Here is a 19,510-nt window from a genome sequence, read left to right as displayed (position 1 = left end):
GGACCCACTGGGGGTGTCAGTGGGGCTCCCAAGTCGGGCCCCTCAGACCCCGCCCCCGCAGGCCCCGCCCCCGGGAGGCCCCGCCCCTCACACCGGGCGCCTCAGACCCGCCCCTGCGGTGGGCGTGGCCCGGCGCGCGGTGGCGGCGCGGTTGTCACGTGTGGCGCGGCCCCGGACGCGGAAGTGCCGCTCGGTGCCCGCGGGAGCGGCGGGACGAGGAGCGGCAGGTCAGGGCCCCGCGCTCGGGCGTTCCGCGGGCGGGGGGGGCTGCGTTCTGCGGCGACACGGCTGGTCCCGCCCGCGCAGCCCCGGGCCTGCCTCGACCCGCGGCGGCCGTGACAGGCACGGGTCGCTGAGGCGTCCGAGCTCCCTCCGCGCCCGGACCGCGCCGTTCCCCCGSTGTCCTTCCCCCGGGACTCTGCCGCGGGCCGCCGCGCTGCTCGCTCTGCACTGCTGCCCTGTGCGGGTAAGGACTCAGGCGGGGCCCCTGTGCCAGAGCCCCCCTAGCCGCTGCTCTGGGCAGGAGCTCGGGTGTCCCGCTGAGCCTCGCTCGTTTATCAGCGAGCAGCCGAATGGACGCAGCGGTTCAGAGCTGGTTAATGACTGTAGGCACGGGAGCTGACTCCAACTGCTCGGGTTTGTTTGCTCTCCACTCCGGCCCTGCTCCTTGTGGCGTCTCCGGTGCGTGTTTGCCGTCTCGCAACACCGAGCGGCGCTTCTTTCCAGACCCGCATCAATTCCAAGTTACAGAGTTTATTTTAACAAATTTTGGATGTACGGGATTTTTTCCCAGTACGTCTTTGTAGCTTCGTAATTGRCTTTCTGCCAGGCACGTCTACAAGCTGAACCCTTTAATCTATYTGAAAGGCACACTTTTAGGTTCCTTTCTCCCTGTGCCTGTACCTGTAGCTGTCCCGCACTCCCCTCTGCTGGCGCAGCTCTGCCGCGCTGTGGTGAAATCCACCGGAACAACGTGCTGTGTTTACGCGCAGGACATACAGAATAACTTTGTATTGACAAGAAATCTGTGTGTGCTTTTCATTTCCATGTTAGATATGCAAGATGCTTTCAACCGTCTTGGCTCGAAGCGGCTGAGAAGAACTGGAGCTCAAGATGAGAACCAACAAGGTGTACAAGCTGGTCATACATAAGAAGGGCTTTGGAGGCAGTGGTCAGTATCGCCTGGTTCATAACAGTGTGACCAACACTCACTTAATTGACAACACTTGTTTTATTGATCTTTTTTACAAAAGAGTGAAAGTGGAACTTTGATTTAACAAGCAGTATTGCCAGCCAGAGTTTGGAAAGCATTTTATAATAGYAGGATACAGCARAATAARGGRACATTTATTGGAAGAGAGCAAGACTGCATCTAAAAATAAAATTGCTTTATTTTACTTCCTCCCCTTTTGTTGCAACACTTTTCTCTTAACTTTGTATTTCTGTCACCCTAGTGACATACATGTCAGTGCCTTATTACTGCACATAGATGTGTTTCTGTGCACTAACAGTGCGACTGATTTGTTTGCTCCCTACTTCTAGACTTACAGCATGTTGATAAATCTTGGTGAGATTCCCTGTCTGCTTTCCTGCTGGTTACTATATGAAAAATACAGAAGATAGTCCTGGTTGCCTAAATAAGGCACAGTCTTTTGCTGAACACTTCTTTTGTTCTGTTACTTGAATTGTTTTTGCCTGCAAGAGTGTCCAGGCTGAAGTGGCTGGGTAGGGACCCTGTCATGTGGTGAATGAAAAGCATTTTGCTGATGTGTTTATCTTGGTTTGGTGTATTTATGCAYAGTGAGCTATTGTATGCAAACAAGCAGGTGTCTGTGTTTAATACATCTGTTCACTGCCCTTATTCATTTATGTCTTGTAGATGATGAACTGGTGGTGAATCCTAAAGTATTTCTTCAAATCAAGCTGGGAGATGTTGTGGAAATTGCACATCCCAATGATGAATACAGGTGAATTCTCCTTGCTGATATCTGTCAGGTGTGGTTGGAGCACTGAAAGGGTCTGTTCATATGTAATGGCTGAGAGGTTCTTAGAACTGATGCAACCTTGCTTCAGGATGCTGCCATGATTTTTTTTCTCCCTAAAGAGAAGTAAAGGGGTTAACTTCAGCAAGATCTCTTCCTTAAAATTCATGGAAATCTCTGTGTTTGGAGTTAGTTTGATCTTCCATAGGCCAAGTAGCCTGTCAGTATAGAATCTACAGTGTCTGTATCCTCTTCTTAGATCTCTTGTTATCTGAGGATTATTCTTCCATCCTACAGTATATCATAGGCAAAATTAAAATTCTATGGCTTTCTTGTATGAACCTGCTCATCCTGCAGCCCTTTTTTGAAAAGCAGCAGTACACGTATGTGAGGCTCAGAGAAATCCTTGTGTGACTTAATTTCCCATTAGCACTATCATCTTTACTTCAAGAGTACCTTGCAATTATAAAGAGTGTAAGGAGCAAGGCAGGGTGACAGGTGGAGAGGATGGTGTATGAAGCCTTCTAGAAAATATTAATGTTTCTCTTTAGCTTATTCTGTCCTTATTAGTAAATAGTTTGGTGTGTGTGATTTACCAGAGGGACTGTTGATATCTCAACTTGTCTACTCATTTCTTTTTTTTCTCTTTTCTATGTTAGTCCCCTGCTTCTACAAGTGAAGTCACTTAAGGAAGATTTACAGAAAGGTAAAACTCTAGACTTAAGTACAGTAAAATCGTAGGAAAGATTACATGACTGGGCTGTACCTGTGACTGGCTAATGTGTGTATTTTAATTTAATAAGAAAATAAATGATTTATCTGTTTAGCAAGGGCAGGATTATAATTTTAACAGAAAAAGAACAGGCAATTCTAAATCTGCTTTTGTTTGAGTGAGGTGTGATTTAAACAAACTTGTCTTTTTAGCCTGAAATGGGTGTTTCATGACAATCTTGCTGTGTTGATTTTGTACCTGTAAACCACTTGAAACCTTTTGGAGACGTTCATTTCTCTGCTGTCCTTTCTCATTTTTGYGGCAGAAACGATTAGTGTGGATCAGACAGTTGCCCAAGTGTTCCGCCTGCGCCCGTACCAGGATGTGCATGTCAATGTTGTTGACCCAAAGGTGTGTGGTTTGGCCACTATTTTCTATCTGTTCCATCACTTGACTCAAATCAGAGCCCTGTGAGTTTCCATCACCAGTACTATTGGGGGAAAAGGTGTTTATTTTTTATTGAAAGATATTTAGTCTTCTTCCCTAAGAAAATRAGCCTTAGACATTTGAATTATTTGTTGGTTTGTTATGTGTCTCTTYTTTCCCTACCATGCCTACTGTCTTTTTGAACTCCTTGATCCAGCTTCAACAAAGCTTTGTAGAAATGTAGACATTTCACATACCTTTAAATATCAGAAATTCAGGCAGAGTAAAGAGTGGCCTAGTCAAAAGAAGAGCCATGGCCTGGATTTTTGTTATTTGATACCACAGAGGCATTTCCTGTTAATGTCCCAACTATTACAAGAGCTGCAGTCAGAAATTACATTTTGCACAAGACAAAAATCTTCAGGAAATAAGTCTTCCTTAATGTCTTGAACAATGGCAGTATTTTGTTTTATTTGAGCTTCCAGTTTGCACTGAGACTCATAGTACAGATTTAGTCCTTGGGCTTCTTCTGGTCACGTTGTGCAGTTTTTTGCAGCTCACAGTAATTAAGGTATTCGCACAATTTTGATATTTATTTGTCTGGGCTTCCCTTTTATCTTGCAATTTTAGGGACATTGACTTGCTTTTGAATGGCCCTTCCTGTAACATTTGGTTATTAGATGAACAGATTGGTGGGCCCTACTTAAAAGCAAGCAATAAAATCTAAGCAGTGCTTTCCATCCATTTSACAGGAGGTGACCTTGGACTTGGTGGAGCTGACATTTAAAGATCAGTATATTGGGCGTGGGGATATGTGGAGACTGAAGAAGAGTTTGGTAAGGCCCCTGCTGTGCAGGGTGCAGGTCTGGTTCCTTTTATTTTGCTTGCTGTGAAAGAGAACAAGTGCTTTACAAAATGCAGAAAACCAAAGACAAAGACAGTGTCAGCAGCTCCTGAGTATCTTGTGCTTGAGTGGCATGTCAGAGTTGGAGAAAGGGATGTAAATAAATCCCATCATTTCCTACTCCACTGCTATGATGTTGATTACTGCCTTGGGCATTGAAAATACTGTTGAGTTTTTTTGCTYATGTTCAGAATTTTAATGATTTACTGCATTTGGAAGGAATTGAATCCAAATGTTTTTCAAGTAGGAGTATGCTGAAGTGTCCCCTCCCTGAGAGTGCCACTTAATAAGCAGCTATTAGAATATTTTCTGCCTGCATCTTTGAAGTGCAGTCTTTGGCTCCTCTGAGTGCAGTGAATTAGGCAAATKATCCCAATTAAAGTTTATGTGTGTTAAAAGTGATTTTCTGTTGTCTRTYGYAGAGGTTCTGTAGGCGAAGCTATTRGTAGAAACTACACTGGATGGACTTAGTGGCTTCTGCCATAAAAATCATGTGTTTGAGTGCAAGTGGGTTTTTTGTACATTGTTCTGCTCACTCTGAGCCTGCTCTTTTCCTAACACATGTAATCCTCTTTCCTAGGTCAGCACATGTGCATATGTCACCCAGAAAGTTGAATTTGCAGGTATCAGGTCAGTGCCTCTTCTGAGGGTTTACTGTTACTTATTGCTTTAGTTTAATGAGTTCTGAGTATCCAACTGGAGATTCTTGTCTGAAAAATCCTTCATGTTTCATTGTTCTCTTACTCATCTCTGGATTCCTGTCTGYACCATGGGGTGGGGGAAGGCTTCTATTTTAACTAACAGTAGGACAGCAGCTATACTCATGGCCTCTGATGATGGCCAAATCATTTTCCTTTTATCTCTTAGAATATTTTCCTCTGGTTCCCAAGCTCTTTTCATAGTTAACTTCACTTGCTGTTGGGGTGGCACAGGAACAAGAGAATGTGCAGATGCAGAGGGAAATGGCTGTTTGACCTCTTTTGGGTTAAAGATCATGTTTAAACCAAATAACTAATCCTGGAGTGAGATTCTGGCACATCCCCTATTTGCTCAAATGTTGACTCTTTATTGTTTGTATTTGTATTCAAATATTCTGCACTTCTTTTCTTCCAGGGCCCAGGCAGGTGAACTGTGGGTAAAGAGTGAGAAAGTCACTTGTGGATACATCAGTGAGGACACCCGGGTAAGAGTTCAGAAAGAAATTTTTCCCTTCCTTTCCTTCCCAAGTTTCTTTGAATTCTATCTTGCCTGCAGATTTGTATGGATCATTGGAATTGACTGTGTTATAAGGTGAAGAATGCATTAAGTTCAGGATAATGAATTGTTATTAAACTTAAACTACGCTGTGCTGGCAGCACAAGGAATTACTTGGGCTGTTGAAATGCCAGCTTGTTAGAGGGCAAATAGCCAGTGATGCAAGGGACACAGTCATATAAGTCATATACATACACAGTCATATACATTGCTGTGTATTTAATCTCTTTATTTGACCCTTTCTTGTGCAAGTTCTTTGTTTTAAAGAAGGTGTTTCATTCCATTGCAGGTGGTCTTCCGCTCCACTTCTGCCATGGTTTATATTTTTATCCAGATGAGCTGTGAAATGTGGGATTTTGATATTTATGGTATGTAGGTAACTGACCTGCCTGTGAATATGCATGATAGCACCTGTCCTTTCTGCCCCTACTGGAAAACCACTCCTGTATTTATTTCTGCCAATACTTGACAGTTTAAATGTCCTGCCTTTGGCCTCAGCAGTGCTCCAAGGTGCACTGTGGTGCTACCTTAGATCCTTACTTGCAGTGCCACCCATTTCTGTCCCTGGCTATGCCGTTTTCCCATTCCTGCTGTAGAGCTTGGGTACCATTTTCTCAGTGATGAAAATCACCATGAAGGGTTTTTTATAGATATGAATGTGTTTGGTGATGTGGGCAGGTGCAAGTCTGGGAGTCCTGAAGCCAGAAATGTATGGAAGCCCTGTGCAAAGAGCACCTTGATGTTTCAGATTTCTCTTGACATTTACTAAGGAAGTAAAACCTGCCTTAACCCAGGTGGAATTGGTAACTTCAGCTGGAACTTTTACAACTTCAGGCATTAAGAATGAGTCACTTTCCTGTGTCATCCTATTTTTTTTTGGCTTAATTCTTTAGTAAACCTCTTGCCACTTCCTTTGACCATGTGTTCAGGCATATGGAACTGGGCAACTATTCAAAACAGAGCAGGGGATCAGTTGTGCATTCTATGCCTAAAAGATGGTACAGATGCTCTCCCAGCATGCCACAAATATGTTGGGAAAATGAATTTAAAGGTCAGATCGTTCTGATAGTAAGAGTCATGTTTACATCTTTTGAAAAAGTGATGCTTTCTAATCTTTTTATCATCTCTTTTTAGTGATATTGCCCTTTATTATGCACACAACTGCTCTAATTTTAATAAAAATAATTGTCCTAGAATCTTGCAGTTAGATATGACCCATAGTTGAATTAACTGTTGCTATCTGATGCTTGGGGGATTTTTATTTGCAGGGGATCTATACTTTGAGAAAGCTGTGAATGGTTTTCTTGCTGACCTCTTCACAAAATGGAAGGTAAACAGTTGATTGAGTTCAGTTTTAATTTTTTATTTGTCTGCAATTGTTAGTGGCATCTCTCTAAACTGTAACAAATCAGAATATCAAATTACTGTAGGTAGAAACAAATTGAGCCAACTGTCTTTGTTTTTTAATCAAAAATCTTGGCAACTATAGAGAGGAGTTTCTTTAGAGAATAGTGGAGAGTGTTCCTGGTAAACGTGATACAGCCAAGCAGCACAGAATGTGCAGGACAGACCATTTTGTTACTTCAGAGAGGCAGATGCCTCACTAATGCAGAACCATTAATACAACAGTTTAATTTCTGGTAGTTACCTTTGTTTCTAGGTGTGAGGCAAAAGAGGGTGTTACTGTATGTGTGTATATATGTAGTTTTCTACTGAATGTGACTTTTAGGATTTTCTTCTTACATTTGTTCTTCCTGGACAGGAGAAGAATTGCAGCCATGAAGTGACAGTGGTTCTGTTTTCAAGAACGTTTTATGAAGCAAAATCTATAGGTATGTAAATTCTGTATTTTCATGTTTCCATTTTTAAACCTGTCTCCTTTTTTGAAAGTTGGTCACAGGCAGACGGGGACTTTTCCCCTTTTTTAAATTGCCATGTACAAAGTATTCTCTGTCAAAAGCAGTAGGTGCACAGCCATTGTTATGAAAGTAYTGCAGTGAAAACCTTACAAAGAAGGATATATTGCAAATTTTCCTCATCATACCTGTATTGGTTTAAAAGCAGTTTTTATATTGTGTAGGAGGTTTGATATTTCTCCCAAGTATTTTGGTTTTTTGTTTGTTAGGTGAAAGCTTCTTTGGGTTTTTTTGTTTRTTTATTTTTAATGGAAATAATGCTTCTTGCTGGAAAAGATGAGTCATTTCTATACAACAGCATGGGATAAGATGTGCTTTTCCTTCCATTACAGATGAGTTTCCTGAAACACATCGTGCCTCAATTCGACAGGATCATGAGGGAAGATTTTATGAAGATTTTTACAAGTATGTTTTTCTCCCAATTGTTTTCACCTCTTTTCCCCAATGTGCAACCCAGTGCACCCTTTTGTGCATTTCTTTATAGTCTGTTCATGCCTTATAACTTCCTCTCATAATTTCTTTCATGGSCCTCATCAGTTTGTGTTCTTTCTAGAGTTGTGGTTCAGAATGAGAGGCGGGAAGAGTGGACCTCGTTGCTTGTGACCATTAAAAAGCTTTTCATCCAGTATCCTGTGTTGGTACGACTCGAGCAAGCAGGTACAAGAATCCTCCTTTCCCTGCTTTTATCCTTTGCTCTCTGGTGTTGTGCCACTTAGTGCTTTCTTGGCTGGGCAATTTGTCTGGGTCTTTCTGTGAAACTTAGTAACTTCAATTTTGCCTGAAATTTTTGAATTAATAGTATTTTGCATAAATGTATTTGTCTGTGTTTGTTTTTTTTTTTAATTGTATAAAGCTAGTCTACACTGGAATGATCTTTTTTTTTTCCTTTCTCAACACTTTGCAGAGGGCTTTCCTCCAGGTTACAACTCCACCTCAGCACAAGGGAACTATCTGGAGGCTATAAATCTTTCATTCAATGGTAAGTTATGAGCAATGGGTAGAAATATACAGGGGGAAGAGCCATCAAAGTAGCTCCCAATTAATGGGTGTGGACTTCTGTTGCCTTTTCCTTAACACTGTGAAGAGGAGGGGTATATTAGGTGGTGAACTGCCTTGCTCTAAAACATGCAGTGTGTTTTTMAAGTACTCCTGAATTGTCTCTGGCAGTGTTTGACAAGCACTACATCAACCGGAACTTYGACCGCACGGGGCAGATGTCGGTGGTGATCACCCCTGGGGTGGGGGTTTTTGAGGTGGATCGGCTCCTCATGATCCTGACCAAGCAGAGGATGATTGACAATGGTAAAGAACTGTGCCTTCAGTCTCTCTGAAGGCCAACACAGAGTTGGAAAAGATAGGGCTGTGAAATAGTACTTAGAAGATGTGGCCCTCTGGGAAGAGGGGTTACAGCTGCAAGACTTATGCCTGCACTTCATATTGAATTGGGCAGATTTTCAGAGTACTTACAGGCATTTAATTTATTTTTTTTTTTGGGGACAGAGAACTTCATCTGTCCRTGCAGACCKTTTCCTTACAGGATAATCTTGCACRACTTGCCRTAGTTTAGGAAAATACATTTCTTATATCCCCACAGGTACTGTTGGTTTCTAACTGTACCATGGGACTGTTAATTACCATTTTCAGYTTATTGCATCTTAAAATCTGGTGTGAATAAAATTGGGTCTTCAGTTCAAATTGATGATCTATTTTGTCTTAGGAAATCTTGCTTGGTTGGTAGCTGAACTCTTCTGTTGTCTGTTTACAGGGATAGGTGTGGATTTAGTGTGCATGGGAGAGCAGCCCCTGCATGCTGTGCCACTCTTTAAGGTAAGGTTTCTGCTCCCTCATCTCTGTTCTGACTACAAACATTGCTCATTTGTGACTAGCTGGATTCAATTATTTCTTCTTCTTCTGAATTTCTCTTACAGCTCCATAATCGTGGTGGCCCTGGTGACTCACGAATGGGTGATGACTACAATATCCCCCACTGGATAAATCATAGGTAGGTGAWTTCTATCAGCCTTTTCTAAACACTTCTGCTTTGCTTTCCTTTTCATGATCTCTTGAATTCTCTTTCTTCTTTCACTGTTTATTTCCTCTTCTTTCCTTATGAAGCAAAGGGAGTATTTCATTACTCTTGCAGAGTTTTGGGCATTAATGCAACATATCAGAAATGACAGTGTTTTCACACAGCTGGTGTGAGTCACTACARTTGTGTAAATTAGAGTTGTGTAAACAGTGAAAGTGGATGCTTTTCTGTAGAACAAGAGTGAACWGGGCAATGCAGGTGTTGAGCACACTAAGCAGTGTCTAGACTCAGGTTGTGTGGGTATCAAAGCCTGGTCTTTACACGAAGRGTAACTTCTCCAAACCATCCCTCAGTGTTCTCCATATGTTGTTTCATGCAGGGAAAGATATCCTATTTTCTCTATCCAATAGCTGACTSAGGTTCCTACTCTGTTTACTGTGTAGCAAATGAGCTGTGTTGAGTTCTTAGAACACMTTAAAGCCCCCCTGGTTTTCCTTTCAGTTTCTACACATCCAAAAGCCAACTCCTGTGTAACAGCTTCACTCCACGGATCAAGCTGGCCGGAAGGAAGGTGGGTATCTTTCTCATTTATCCTTTCTTACTAGCTTGTCAGATACCTCTTTTCTGCCAAGTATCAGAATCTTTCTAGCAAGTGTTCCAACAGCTGAAACTAAGTTGCTCTTCTAAAAGRCTGTGAAAGCAAAGCTGCAAGGTTTGTTTTAGCGATTGTTAATGAGAGACTAGTTTATAGGTCTTTCCTTTGTAGGATAAATCTGGGTGAATAAAACGTTTTCATAAAAATTAGAGTTTCAGTCTGCAGCAAAGAACTCTATGGACAGGAAGAAAGATGTTGAGCATTGTGTCACACAGGTGTGTGACTGTCAGTATTTCACATTTSTGAAGTGATCTGGCTGCCTCACTGAGTTAGCAGGGTAAACTTCGCTTGATCACACTGGGGGTGTTTTCTTAGAACGTGCTGATTGTTTCTCTTCTCTTTCTTTTCTCCTTTTTTTGTTTTCTTTGGTCACTTCACACTTCCTTTGTTGGACCCTCCAGCCACTGACGGAGAAAGCAAAAAATAATCGAGATGCCTGTGAGTAATTCTGTTCTGGAATGATCTGTGCCACTGACTCCAAACTAACAAACAGCTGCAGTAAGACAATGCCACTTCAGCACAAGGAAGGGGCAGTTGTTACAGAAAACCATCAAACCCATATTTGARTATTTCCTGTGTTTGTTATGCAGGATGTTAGTGTGCATGTGCCACTTCCTTTCTTGGCAATTATTAATTTAATATATATGGGGGAAAGACATTATGGCCTCAGCAAGCCTGATTCAGGGGCACCAACTTTGATAACTGAGCTGCTCCTGCTGCTCTGCTTGTGATACTTTGGGATTTCTTTTGGAATAGATACTTTCCTTAGGGGTGGGATGAGGATACTCTGACTTGAAAATCTCAAATATTCTTGAAACAGGTTCCAGTGCTGTCTGATTTTTATTCCAGCATTAGGAGCTCCAAAAGATGCTGAGAATGCCCTGCCTATCCAGGTAGATTATGATGGCTATGATGCCCAGGTGTTCCGACTGCCAGGCCCATCCMGAGCCCAGCGCTGCACCACGTTCAGGTGAGGGGCTTGTGAGTGCCCTGGGTCTGCAGTAACCATGTTACAGTGTGCTTGATACATGAAATACTGGGAGAAATACAAGGAGAATTCATCTCCACATGCTTGCAGTTGAACATGACTCAGGCCTGTTCAAGCTCTTTGCTAACCCAAGGATTAATCTCTCTTTCCCATCCCTGGGCATCCCTGTCAGGTCCGTGCGGGAGAGGGAGAGTCGCACGAGGAAGAGCTCCAGCTCGTACGATGTCTCGTGCAGCCCCTCCCTGCAGAGCCGMACGCTGCCCCCCGAGGAGGTGAGGAGCCAGGCTTCTGATGACAGCTCTCTGGGCAAGATCTCCAACATCCTGATGATCCCACGGCCTCACCTGCACCAGTGTGAAGTCAGCAGCTCCTTGGGCTATACCAGCACCAGAGGTCAGCCTGGGGCAGATGGGGAGGTGTCTTTCATGGGGAGAGAAGGTGGAAGCTTGTGGAGCACAGTGGAGATGGTCCTTGTATTGGCACTCATGGTACAGCTTTCCCATAGCTCAGCTACAGCAGGGTGTGCATTCTCCCTTTGTTATCCTTCCTTGTCCAATTCCTTTGCTTTTTTTAATGGCTTGTCCTAAATAGAAGTGTCCTGACACTGATTTGCTCTTTTCCCTTGCCTATTGCCTTCTTTAGTACTTGACTATTCTCCTGTGCCTACCTGCAAATGTGGACATACACAAGGAACTTGAATTATCCAGGTCACCTATAATCTGTCAAATGAGAACTGGCCTTAGCAGTGAGCCCTGGGGGACCCTGCTTATAACATCTCTCTGTGGGGATTTGTTGTCATTAAGACTCACTTTCTGGATCCTTCCTTTTGACAATGTATTGCTGAGCTGTCTCAGTGTGTTAGCTGTACTGGCACTCCTTTTTGCTTCCTTTCTAATTTAATTTTGTTCTCAGGCAGTGTGCAATATCTTCCACAAACCCAGCTCATTTCTAGGTAAACTGTATTCCTCTTTCAACTGCTTCATCTTCTATAAAATTCTATCCCTGAAGGCTTTTTGTGGTTTTTCATATAGTGCTGTATGACACTGATACCATATTTATCCTGTCACAGGAATCACAGTTACTGGCGTGGAACTGTTCTCACACAGCGTACTTGATATTACATTTACTTTTCATGTTTTCCCCTGCTGTCAGCTAATACAACTTCTTTCCTTCTATCCTTCTTTCCTTCTTTCCTTCTTTCCTTCTTTCCTCCTGTTGCTTGTTTAGTTTGAAGGATAGTCGTGTGACCCATCTGAAGGTGTTCAACAGGATGGGGATGTGCATGACTTAGGACTGGCAGGAGGGAAGAATCAAAGAAATGGAGATTTTTCTCATGTTGTAGGTGGCAGTATAGAATGGTAAATGAGACCCTTCCTTCTCTTTGGGATTTCCACTTGTATGGCAGAGTAATTGCTATTTACCCATCTGGTGTGTTTTTATCTCCTATTTCTAAATAACTGTACTTCTGTTCTRCACTGAATAGTGACAGCTAACCAGTATGTTGAGGGCATCATGTCCCACGTCTTGTGGGAGTAATCCCTGCTTTCAGTGCTCATCTCTGAATGTTACAGAAAAGGCAGGTGTACCAGGCTCAGCTGTGGCTTCTTGCCTGTCTTTGGTACTCATCCTGAAGTTTCTGTTATGTCAGTCTTTTGATTTCTCAGGAATTCTTAAAGCTCTTAAGTTTTTCTTCATAATTGACTTAGCAAATTTTTTTTTTTTTATGGCTTCATTTAGTAGACGTTTATAGTTTACACCAATGCTATAATGGCACATGGAATAATGCTTTTTCTTCTCTGGGTTCTTGTTTACATTGTAACTTTCAGGCTGGATAGGAATTGCTTTCAGCTTCTCTGCCTTCCTGCTTGTTAGGTCTCCTTATTTCCAGTTCCCCTGGGTAATGTTTATATCCCTGAACAGTTATTTCTCCTGTGCTTGGCTCCAGGGCGATCTCAGGCTGAGTTTGTTGTGTTTTCCAGATTTCCTTGAGAACATGCTGGAGTCTCAGCAGCGTGACTCCAGSGCTCCGGGGAGGTTCCACGTGGGCAGTGCCGAGTCCATGCTGCACATCCGCCCGGGGGGGTACACRCCCCAGCGGGCTCTCATCAACCCCTTCGCCCCGTCCCGCATGCCCATGAAGCTGACATCCAACCGGCGCCGCTGGATGCACACCTTCCCTGTGGGTGAGGGGCCGTGCAGCTCACGGGGCTGCTGTCACTGTGTCCCTGTGTAAGATCAGCACAGCAGGAGAGCCAGGGAGAACTCTGGTGGTTTGAAATGCTGTGCACTGTCCCAGAGGCTGAAGTGAGTGTATAGGCCTGGTTTAGTGCCTTGTAATTAATATTTAATATAAATGATTATATATAAAATATTAAATATTTTCAATATTTAATATTTTAAAAATATTCTGCCTCACTTGCTTCAGAGGAGATGGCAGAGGTTCAAGGCTTTAACAAAGCATTTTTACAAAATCTTCARTGTCCATTGGCTCTCATTGCCTGTGYTGTTGGTAAAAGAAGKGTAGAAGCAACAGAGGAATCRGTGCAGATGTGGTGATCAATGATCMAATTGTAACTGTGTAGGTCCCTCAGGAGAAGCTATCCAGATCCATCATCAAACCCGCCAGAATATGGCTGAAATGCAGGGCAGTGGGCAGCAGGACTTGACACATTCCTCTGCAGAGCTGCTGGAGCTGGCTTACCATGAGGCAACTGGCCGGTGAGCAATTTGCCCTGTCTTGAGTGTTGGATTTATAAACCATGAAATCAGATCTGTAAATAACCAGCTAAGCTTAATTCCTCTCCTGGGGGACACGAGTGGCTGGTTCTTCGCTGTCCTGAGGTAATGCTTTGGTTGTTGCTGGAGGCAAAGAACAAAGACTATGGGCAGCTGTGGAATTCTGTTACAGCCTTCTCTGTGCTGCTTTGTGCTGTTCCATCTCTGTCAGGGAGGGAAGAGGGAAGAGCTCACTTCCAGCCCTTGCTTAAAGTAGGGAATGGCAGAGTGAGGAAGGTTGTGCGGTACAGGCTGATTTGTTTCTCTGCAGACACGTCAGCTCTCGGCATCCAGGGGACAGTGGCTCATTCCTGAGCTTCGGCGGGGCAGAGGAGTACGGGAACGGGCTGGGGGCCGGCCCCGGTGCAGGTAACCGGTTTTGTTTAATGTGTTGCTGCTTCTCTCGGTGTGTCTCACAAGGTTTACTGTATAAAAATGTTCATTGTTTACATAGTAAGCTCTCGGGCAGTTACCGAGTTCCATAAAAACAAAGCACTGTTGCTCAACCACAAGAAGAAACTAAAYATGAGCTGGTGCAATTCCCAATCTGGATGGCAGATGGCAGGAGGAGCTGGTGAAAGGTGAATGCCACTTAAAGCCAGCTCCTCTACGGGTTACTGGCATCATCATGTAGCAGATACCCACCCTTTCTCTTACAGGGGAGCAGCTATCACGTTGATACCAATTTCCTGGGTAAATCTACCTAAGCTGGTTTTAAAAAATAGGTACTTTGAAATGTTTGGAGGCTTTCTGAAATCGGTAGTCTGATAAATGGATTTGAAGGCAGCAGTTTTTCTTGTCTCCCTAGCAGCTTGTTTTCTCTCATGTGCCACACCAGCTGTTTATAGCAATTTATGGCATCTACTTTCCAAGATGTTTCATCATTTTGGGGGAGAGGGTTTTTCTTGGATTTTAGCTGCTGAGCAGTTCTAGTGAGATGTTCAAATTTGATCCAAGATATATTTTTTCCTCATTAATTGGCTCAGTGTTTTTTTCTGCTGTGCAGAACCCTGAGATTTTCTGTGCAGAGAAATTCTGTATCTTAAAACATCATCATGCTCTTGATATATTTTTATTTGAAATCCAAGAGAAGTGCATGATTGCTTAAAATAAAACACATACTTCTTTCTTGTAGGGGCAAACCTCAAAACTCAGAACAAGGATTCCTTGGAAGATGCTGTGTCTAAYTCTCCAGATCCAAGTAAGCAGGAGAAAGGTTTGGAAGAGAGTTTGCACAGGTGGAAAGATGGGGAGGGAAAGGGCATGTACATATATAGAGGCACCAGGAGGTGGTAGGCAAGAAACTGAGGAGCCTCTGGCTTTTGGCAGTGGTTTATTTTGGCCTGCAGTAATTTGCAGGATCTCCCTGCACTGCCTCACTGTGATTGCAGTTCTGCAGCTTTTAAGAACATGTGAAGTTGTTTGTTGTGTTACATCTGAAATTCTTTCATTACCAGACACTATTATGTAAAAAGCTGCTGAATTCACATTTACCTCTCAGTATGGAAAGTTTGTTTGGTACCAGCTTGTTTAAGTGGAATTAGTACAGTTTCTCAATTTGGTACCATTTACTAAGAAATATCTGCCTTCACCTCCTAGACAAACAAGTGTGCCACTGCTTAAGAAAGCATTTTCTTTATAGCAGTCTGTCCTGTATTACTTTCTTGTGCAGTGTTCCTGCCATTGGTGTTAACACTTTTGTAGTAAAATAAATTTGTGTAAGATGTCTATGACAAGAAGTTAATCAGTTAGGTGATACAGATTGTTTGAATTGGGTCAGAATGTAGTGCAGTGGTGAGCTGATGATTTGGTATAATCTAGTTAGCTTTTCCTTTTAAATGTCTAGTTTTACATCTCTGTAATCTCAAAACTGCAATGTAACTCTAGGAAAGGTTGTGGGAAAAGATTGCTTTCCAAGTTACTATTTTTCTGGTCTTCCCACCCCTCTGGATATATCTTCTGTTTTTATAACTGTGGAAATATTCCCTTTTCTGCTGTTGTACTATTCCAGAAAGAGGCTGGTCTGTCGTTCTTTCTCTCCTCTCCAGCTCCTTCTGCAGTTGTCTAGGATGCAAAACTGGTCTGATTTTCTTGTTCAGACATGGAATGTTGTTCTGTTTATTAATAATCAGTAACTGCACTTGACTTCCTGTAATTTTTTTAAGATCAGTGGCTATGTSAGCTCTAGCTTTCAATCAAGAGAAAATTAAATATATTAACTTTGAATGCCTTTTGCATGATGGGATTGAATCAGCATGTGCACTGCATTGTTTAACAAACTCTGTCTCTTTCTCTCCCTCCCTTCTTCCCATCCTATTTTCTTTTTCCCTTCCCATTCCACACCCCTTTTTGTCCTTGTTGACTTTATGCCAACTCTGTTTTTTTTTCTCTCATTCTAACTCTCCTCTTCACGCACTTCTTTCACTTCTCACCCTGTTTTTCCACGGGTGACAACACATGCCCCCCTTGTGTGCCCCCATGACACAACGAGGCAGTTCTGACGCTGTCTGCTCCCCCCGTAGTGCCAGGCTTCTGTTGTACAGTTGGAGTGGACTGGAAATCCCTCACCACSCCGGCCTGTCTGCCTCTCACCACGGATTACTTCCCTGACCGCCAGAGCCTGCAGAACGACTACACCGAGGGTTGCTATGACCTGCTGCCAGAGGCTGACATTGACAGGTTTGGCCAGCACCTTCTCCCTCCAGTCCTGTGCTTGAGGAGCAGGTGATGGAAGAGGATYACTGCAGTCTGTGCTACTGAATGATGGATTGCTAACACAGCAGCAGAATACTCATGTGTTTCTTTTTCTGGTGATAGCTTTCTCATCTGACAGTATGGTGTGTTCTGTAGAATTTATGTTAGAAATTGTTCACATACAAACTTTCACATCTCTTTTCTCTTGTGTTTCAATCAAAATATTCAACCTCAAGGGATCGTCTCTAATCATCTATTTTCTAGCAAGTGTTTGGAAACACTGAATGAGCAAATGCTTGTGGATACACAGTGTTTAAGGTGCTCATCCTACAGTGTTTAAGATGCTTATCCTCCCTCTCAAGGATATTTAGTTTAAAAAATCATGTTGGAAAACTGTGTTAGTAGGACAAATAGAACTTCTCATATTGTCTTGGAGATCTCTGGTAACTATTCTTTAATAGGGTTAGTTTGGTTTTTTTAACTGAAGCAGTCTCATTATCTTGAACGTTTTTCAGACTTTGTTTAACTTGTAAGACATCAAAAGGACCTATTCATGTTGCTGCTTTGTGGAAACAAAGCAAAAATATTAGGTGATTGAAATACATAGGAAACAACAGGATAAATGGAGAAACACCTGAAAGAAATGTCAAATCTCCCTTTGCCATAGGAAGGCAAAGTTCAGAGCAGGAGTTGTAATAAGATGCCACAGTGATGTGTTTTCTAATCCCTCTCTGCTCTCCCCTTCCCACTGTGGGAGAGGCTGGAGCATTGCTGCCCACTGGCATTCTGAGCTTTGCTGAATGTGTACAAACTGCACCAAGGCTGCCTGCAAAGTGCTGTAGAAGTCATCTTTGGGGAATTTGTTGTGAGTTTCATAACTGTTGTAAGCAAATTTGTTACTAGTTGCCAAACTGCTTTCAAAGGCAGCAGCAAACACTGCCAGACAGTTAATCATCCTGTCCCAAAAGGTGCCCATTTTCCCTCCTGCTCCCACAGGCAGGTGTTCCCAGGCAGAGGGCTCAGTGCAGGTGTGTGGTCAGCTTCCTTATTCTAGTGTGCTTAACCTTTGTGTCCAGGAGGGATGAGGAAGGAGTGCAGATGACAGCCCAGCAGGTGTTTGAGGAGTTCATCTGTCAGCGTCTCATGCAAGGCTATCAAATTATTGTGCAATCCAAACCACAGAAAGCGGCCCCAGCCGTGCCACCCCCGCTCAGCAGCAGTCCCCTCTACAGCCGAGGTGAGTGACCTGGCCTTGACATGGCAGCCTTTTGTTTTTGATTTTCCTTCTGCCAGCCCCAGTAACCTTCAGTTAGGCACATCCACCAGTTGCCCAGCATTTTGTGGTGGCTGATCTCTTGTCTTTCTGTCTAGGGAAGTTTTAAATGGGTGGTGTGTGAATCCCAAATGACCTTCTTTGGTTGTGATACCAGYAAATCTGGACTGTAAGAGCAAAAGACTCCTTGTGCAGCTGTTCCCTAAAAATGTGGACTGAAAGATGGATTTTAACTTCTCCTGAGCTCAGAAGTCTAGTTCTGGAGTCTTTTTCTGTAGGGACAGTTTGTTGATAAAGTTCTGACTATTGCAGTAAACTGAGAGGGTTTTTGTTTTTTACAACTAGGACTCGTGTCAAGAAATCGACCTGAGGAAGAGGATCAGTACTGGCTGAGCATGGGCCGTACTTTCCACAAAGTCACCTTAAAAGACAAAATAATTACTGTGACTCGGTACCTGCCAAAGTGAGTATCTCTCTGGCTGAGCAGTTTGTTCTCAGTGTTCAGATGACTGTTCTTTTCCAKCTCTCTGTGCTTGCTTGAAAGAACATAACTGATAACCTTCTTTCTTTTTAGGAGAAGAAAGAGAAGCACCAGTATCAATAATACTGAGATTAATGCYTGTGTTTGATCTTTCAGGTATCCATATGAATCTGCTCAAATAAACTACACCTACAGCTTGTGCCCCTCACACTCTGACTCTGAATTTGTCTCTTGCTGGGTAGAATTTTCCCATGAGAGACTAGAAGAGTACAAGTGGAATTACTTGGATCAGTATATCTGCTCTGCTGGCTCRGAGGATTTCAGGTGAGAGCTCCTTTTCCATCCAGACTGTTCTGTGTCCTAATTGCCTCTTTTCCTTTTTGACCTAAAATTTCATCACCATGCTCAACCCACGACTGCTCAGTTCTCCAGGGAGAATATCTGGCCTGCTTTCAYTGTCAGCTCCCAGCAGCTGTTGCCTTGTAGGAACCTTGCTCTGTGTTGCTGGGGCATTGTCTGACCTTTGATACAGACTCTTGGTCACAAAATTCAGCATGAACTTCTTTTCCTCTGCTACAAATGCAAGGAAGTAAGATGGCATTTTGTACCACACAGATGCTTTCCTTGGCTTCTTACTGATTTMTGGATCTGACTCAAAACTTGGATTTATTTTGAAGCTGTTAGAGGTTTGCTTGGAGTGCAGTCTTACTCCTAAACTGTAGAGCAAGTGCTTACCAGAGATGTGGAATATCTCCACTAGTATCAATAGCTTTTTTGATATCTTCTCTCCACACAACCAGTCTTTATCATCTTTTCTTTTCAGGTCTCAGTCAAAATACCTCCTACGCTAATATGCACCTTGAAAATTCCTTTTTGCTTGCTTATTTTTAGAGAAGAAGCCTTTGGAGCCTATCTTTTATAGACAGAAAATGAAAGCATATGTGTTAGAATTACTCTGAGGATAGCCTTGTTCCCAGTGATATTTAAATTGCTGACCATTCCTCTGCTCATCTGCTCSTTCTGACTCAGGGGTGGTCACTGCACTCACTGAAATGTGCAGCAGGTAGATTTGTACTTTAATTGGGTGGAAAGGATGAAAAACCCTTCCCAGGATCCTGCTGAACTCTGTCCTGTCTTACCCGTTCCTGCAGCCTTATTGAGTCGCTCAAGTTCTGGAGGACGCGGTTCCTGCTGCTGCCCGCCTGCATCAGCGCCACCAAGCGCATCATGGAGGGGGAGGTGCACTGCGATGTGTACGGGGACAAACCCCGCTCCGACGAGGAGGAGTGGCAGCTCCTCGATGGCTTCATCCGCTTCGTGGAGGGGCTGAACCGCATCCGCCGGCGGCACCGCTCCGACCGCATGATCCGAGTGAGTCCCGGGCCGGGCCGGGAGTGGGGCTGCCTGTGAGGCACTGAGGA

General features: G+C 43.4%; 1 protein-coding gene across 6 annotated transcripts in view; it reads left to right on the top strand.

Moving 5' to 3' along the window:
• The first annotated feature begins 141 nt into the window (after nt 1-141).
• DEPDC5 (DEP domain containing 5, GATOR1 subcomplex subunit) overlaps nt 142-19,510 on the top strand; it is a 36,744-nt gene continuing 17,375 nt past the window's right edge. For 2 of the 6 annotated variants that reach the window (XM_057373786.1, XM_057373783.1), the window contains exons 1-30: nt 246-466; nt 1,054-1,171; nt 1,880-1,967; nt 2,642-2,688; nt 3,020-3,105; nt 3,873-3,956; nt 4,605-4,654; nt 5,138-5,207; nt 5,568-5,646; nt 6,547-6,608; nt 7,041-7,110; nt 7,527-7,599; nt 7,748-7,851; nt 8,099-8,173; nt 8,362-8,496; nt 8,960-9,021; nt 9,123-9,196; nt 9,725-9,794; nt 10,280-10,316; nt 10,728-10,848; nt 11,039-11,259; nt 12,846-13,049; nt 13,449-13,584; nt 13,913-14,010; nt 14,777-14,842; nt 16,164-16,320; nt 17,412-17,572; nt 17,954-18,071; nt 18,246-18,413; nt 19,241-19,460. In XM_057373786.1, coding sequence (XP_057229769.1) covers nt 1,114-1,171; nt 1,880-1,967; nt 2,642-2,688; nt 3,020-3,105; nt 3,873-3,956; nt 4,605-4,654; nt 5,138-5,207; nt 5,568-5,646; nt 6,547-6,608; nt 7,041-7,110; nt 7,527-7,599; nt 7,748-7,851; nt 8,099-8,173; nt 8,362-8,496; nt 8,960-9,021; nt 9,123-9,196; nt 9,725-9,794; nt 10,280-10,316; nt 10,728-10,848; nt 11,039-11,259; nt 12,846-13,049; nt 13,449-13,584; nt 13,913-14,010; nt 14,777-14,842; nt 16,164-16,320; nt 17,412-17,572; nt 17,954-18,071; nt 18,246-18,413; nt 19,241-19,460 — 2,994 coding nt within the window. In that variant the 5' untranslated portion in view covers nt 246-466; nt 1,054-1,113. The other 4 variants (XM_057373785.1, XM_057373780.1, XM_057373782.1 and 1 more) reach the window with 3 other exon arrangements.

The sequence above is a fragment of the Malurus melanocephalus genome, unplaced genomic scaffold, assembly GCF_030028575.1.
Source record: "Malurus melanocephalus ecotype Western Australia unplaced genomic scaffold, MMel_1.1 scaffold_208, whole genome shotgun sequence".
NCBI classification, from domain to species: Eukaryota; Metazoa; Chordata; class Aves; order Passeriformes; family Maluridae; genus Malurus; species Malurus melanocephalus.
Note: the sequence above shows the minus strand (reverse complement) of the source record. Positions and strands in the feature narration are given on the sequence as shown.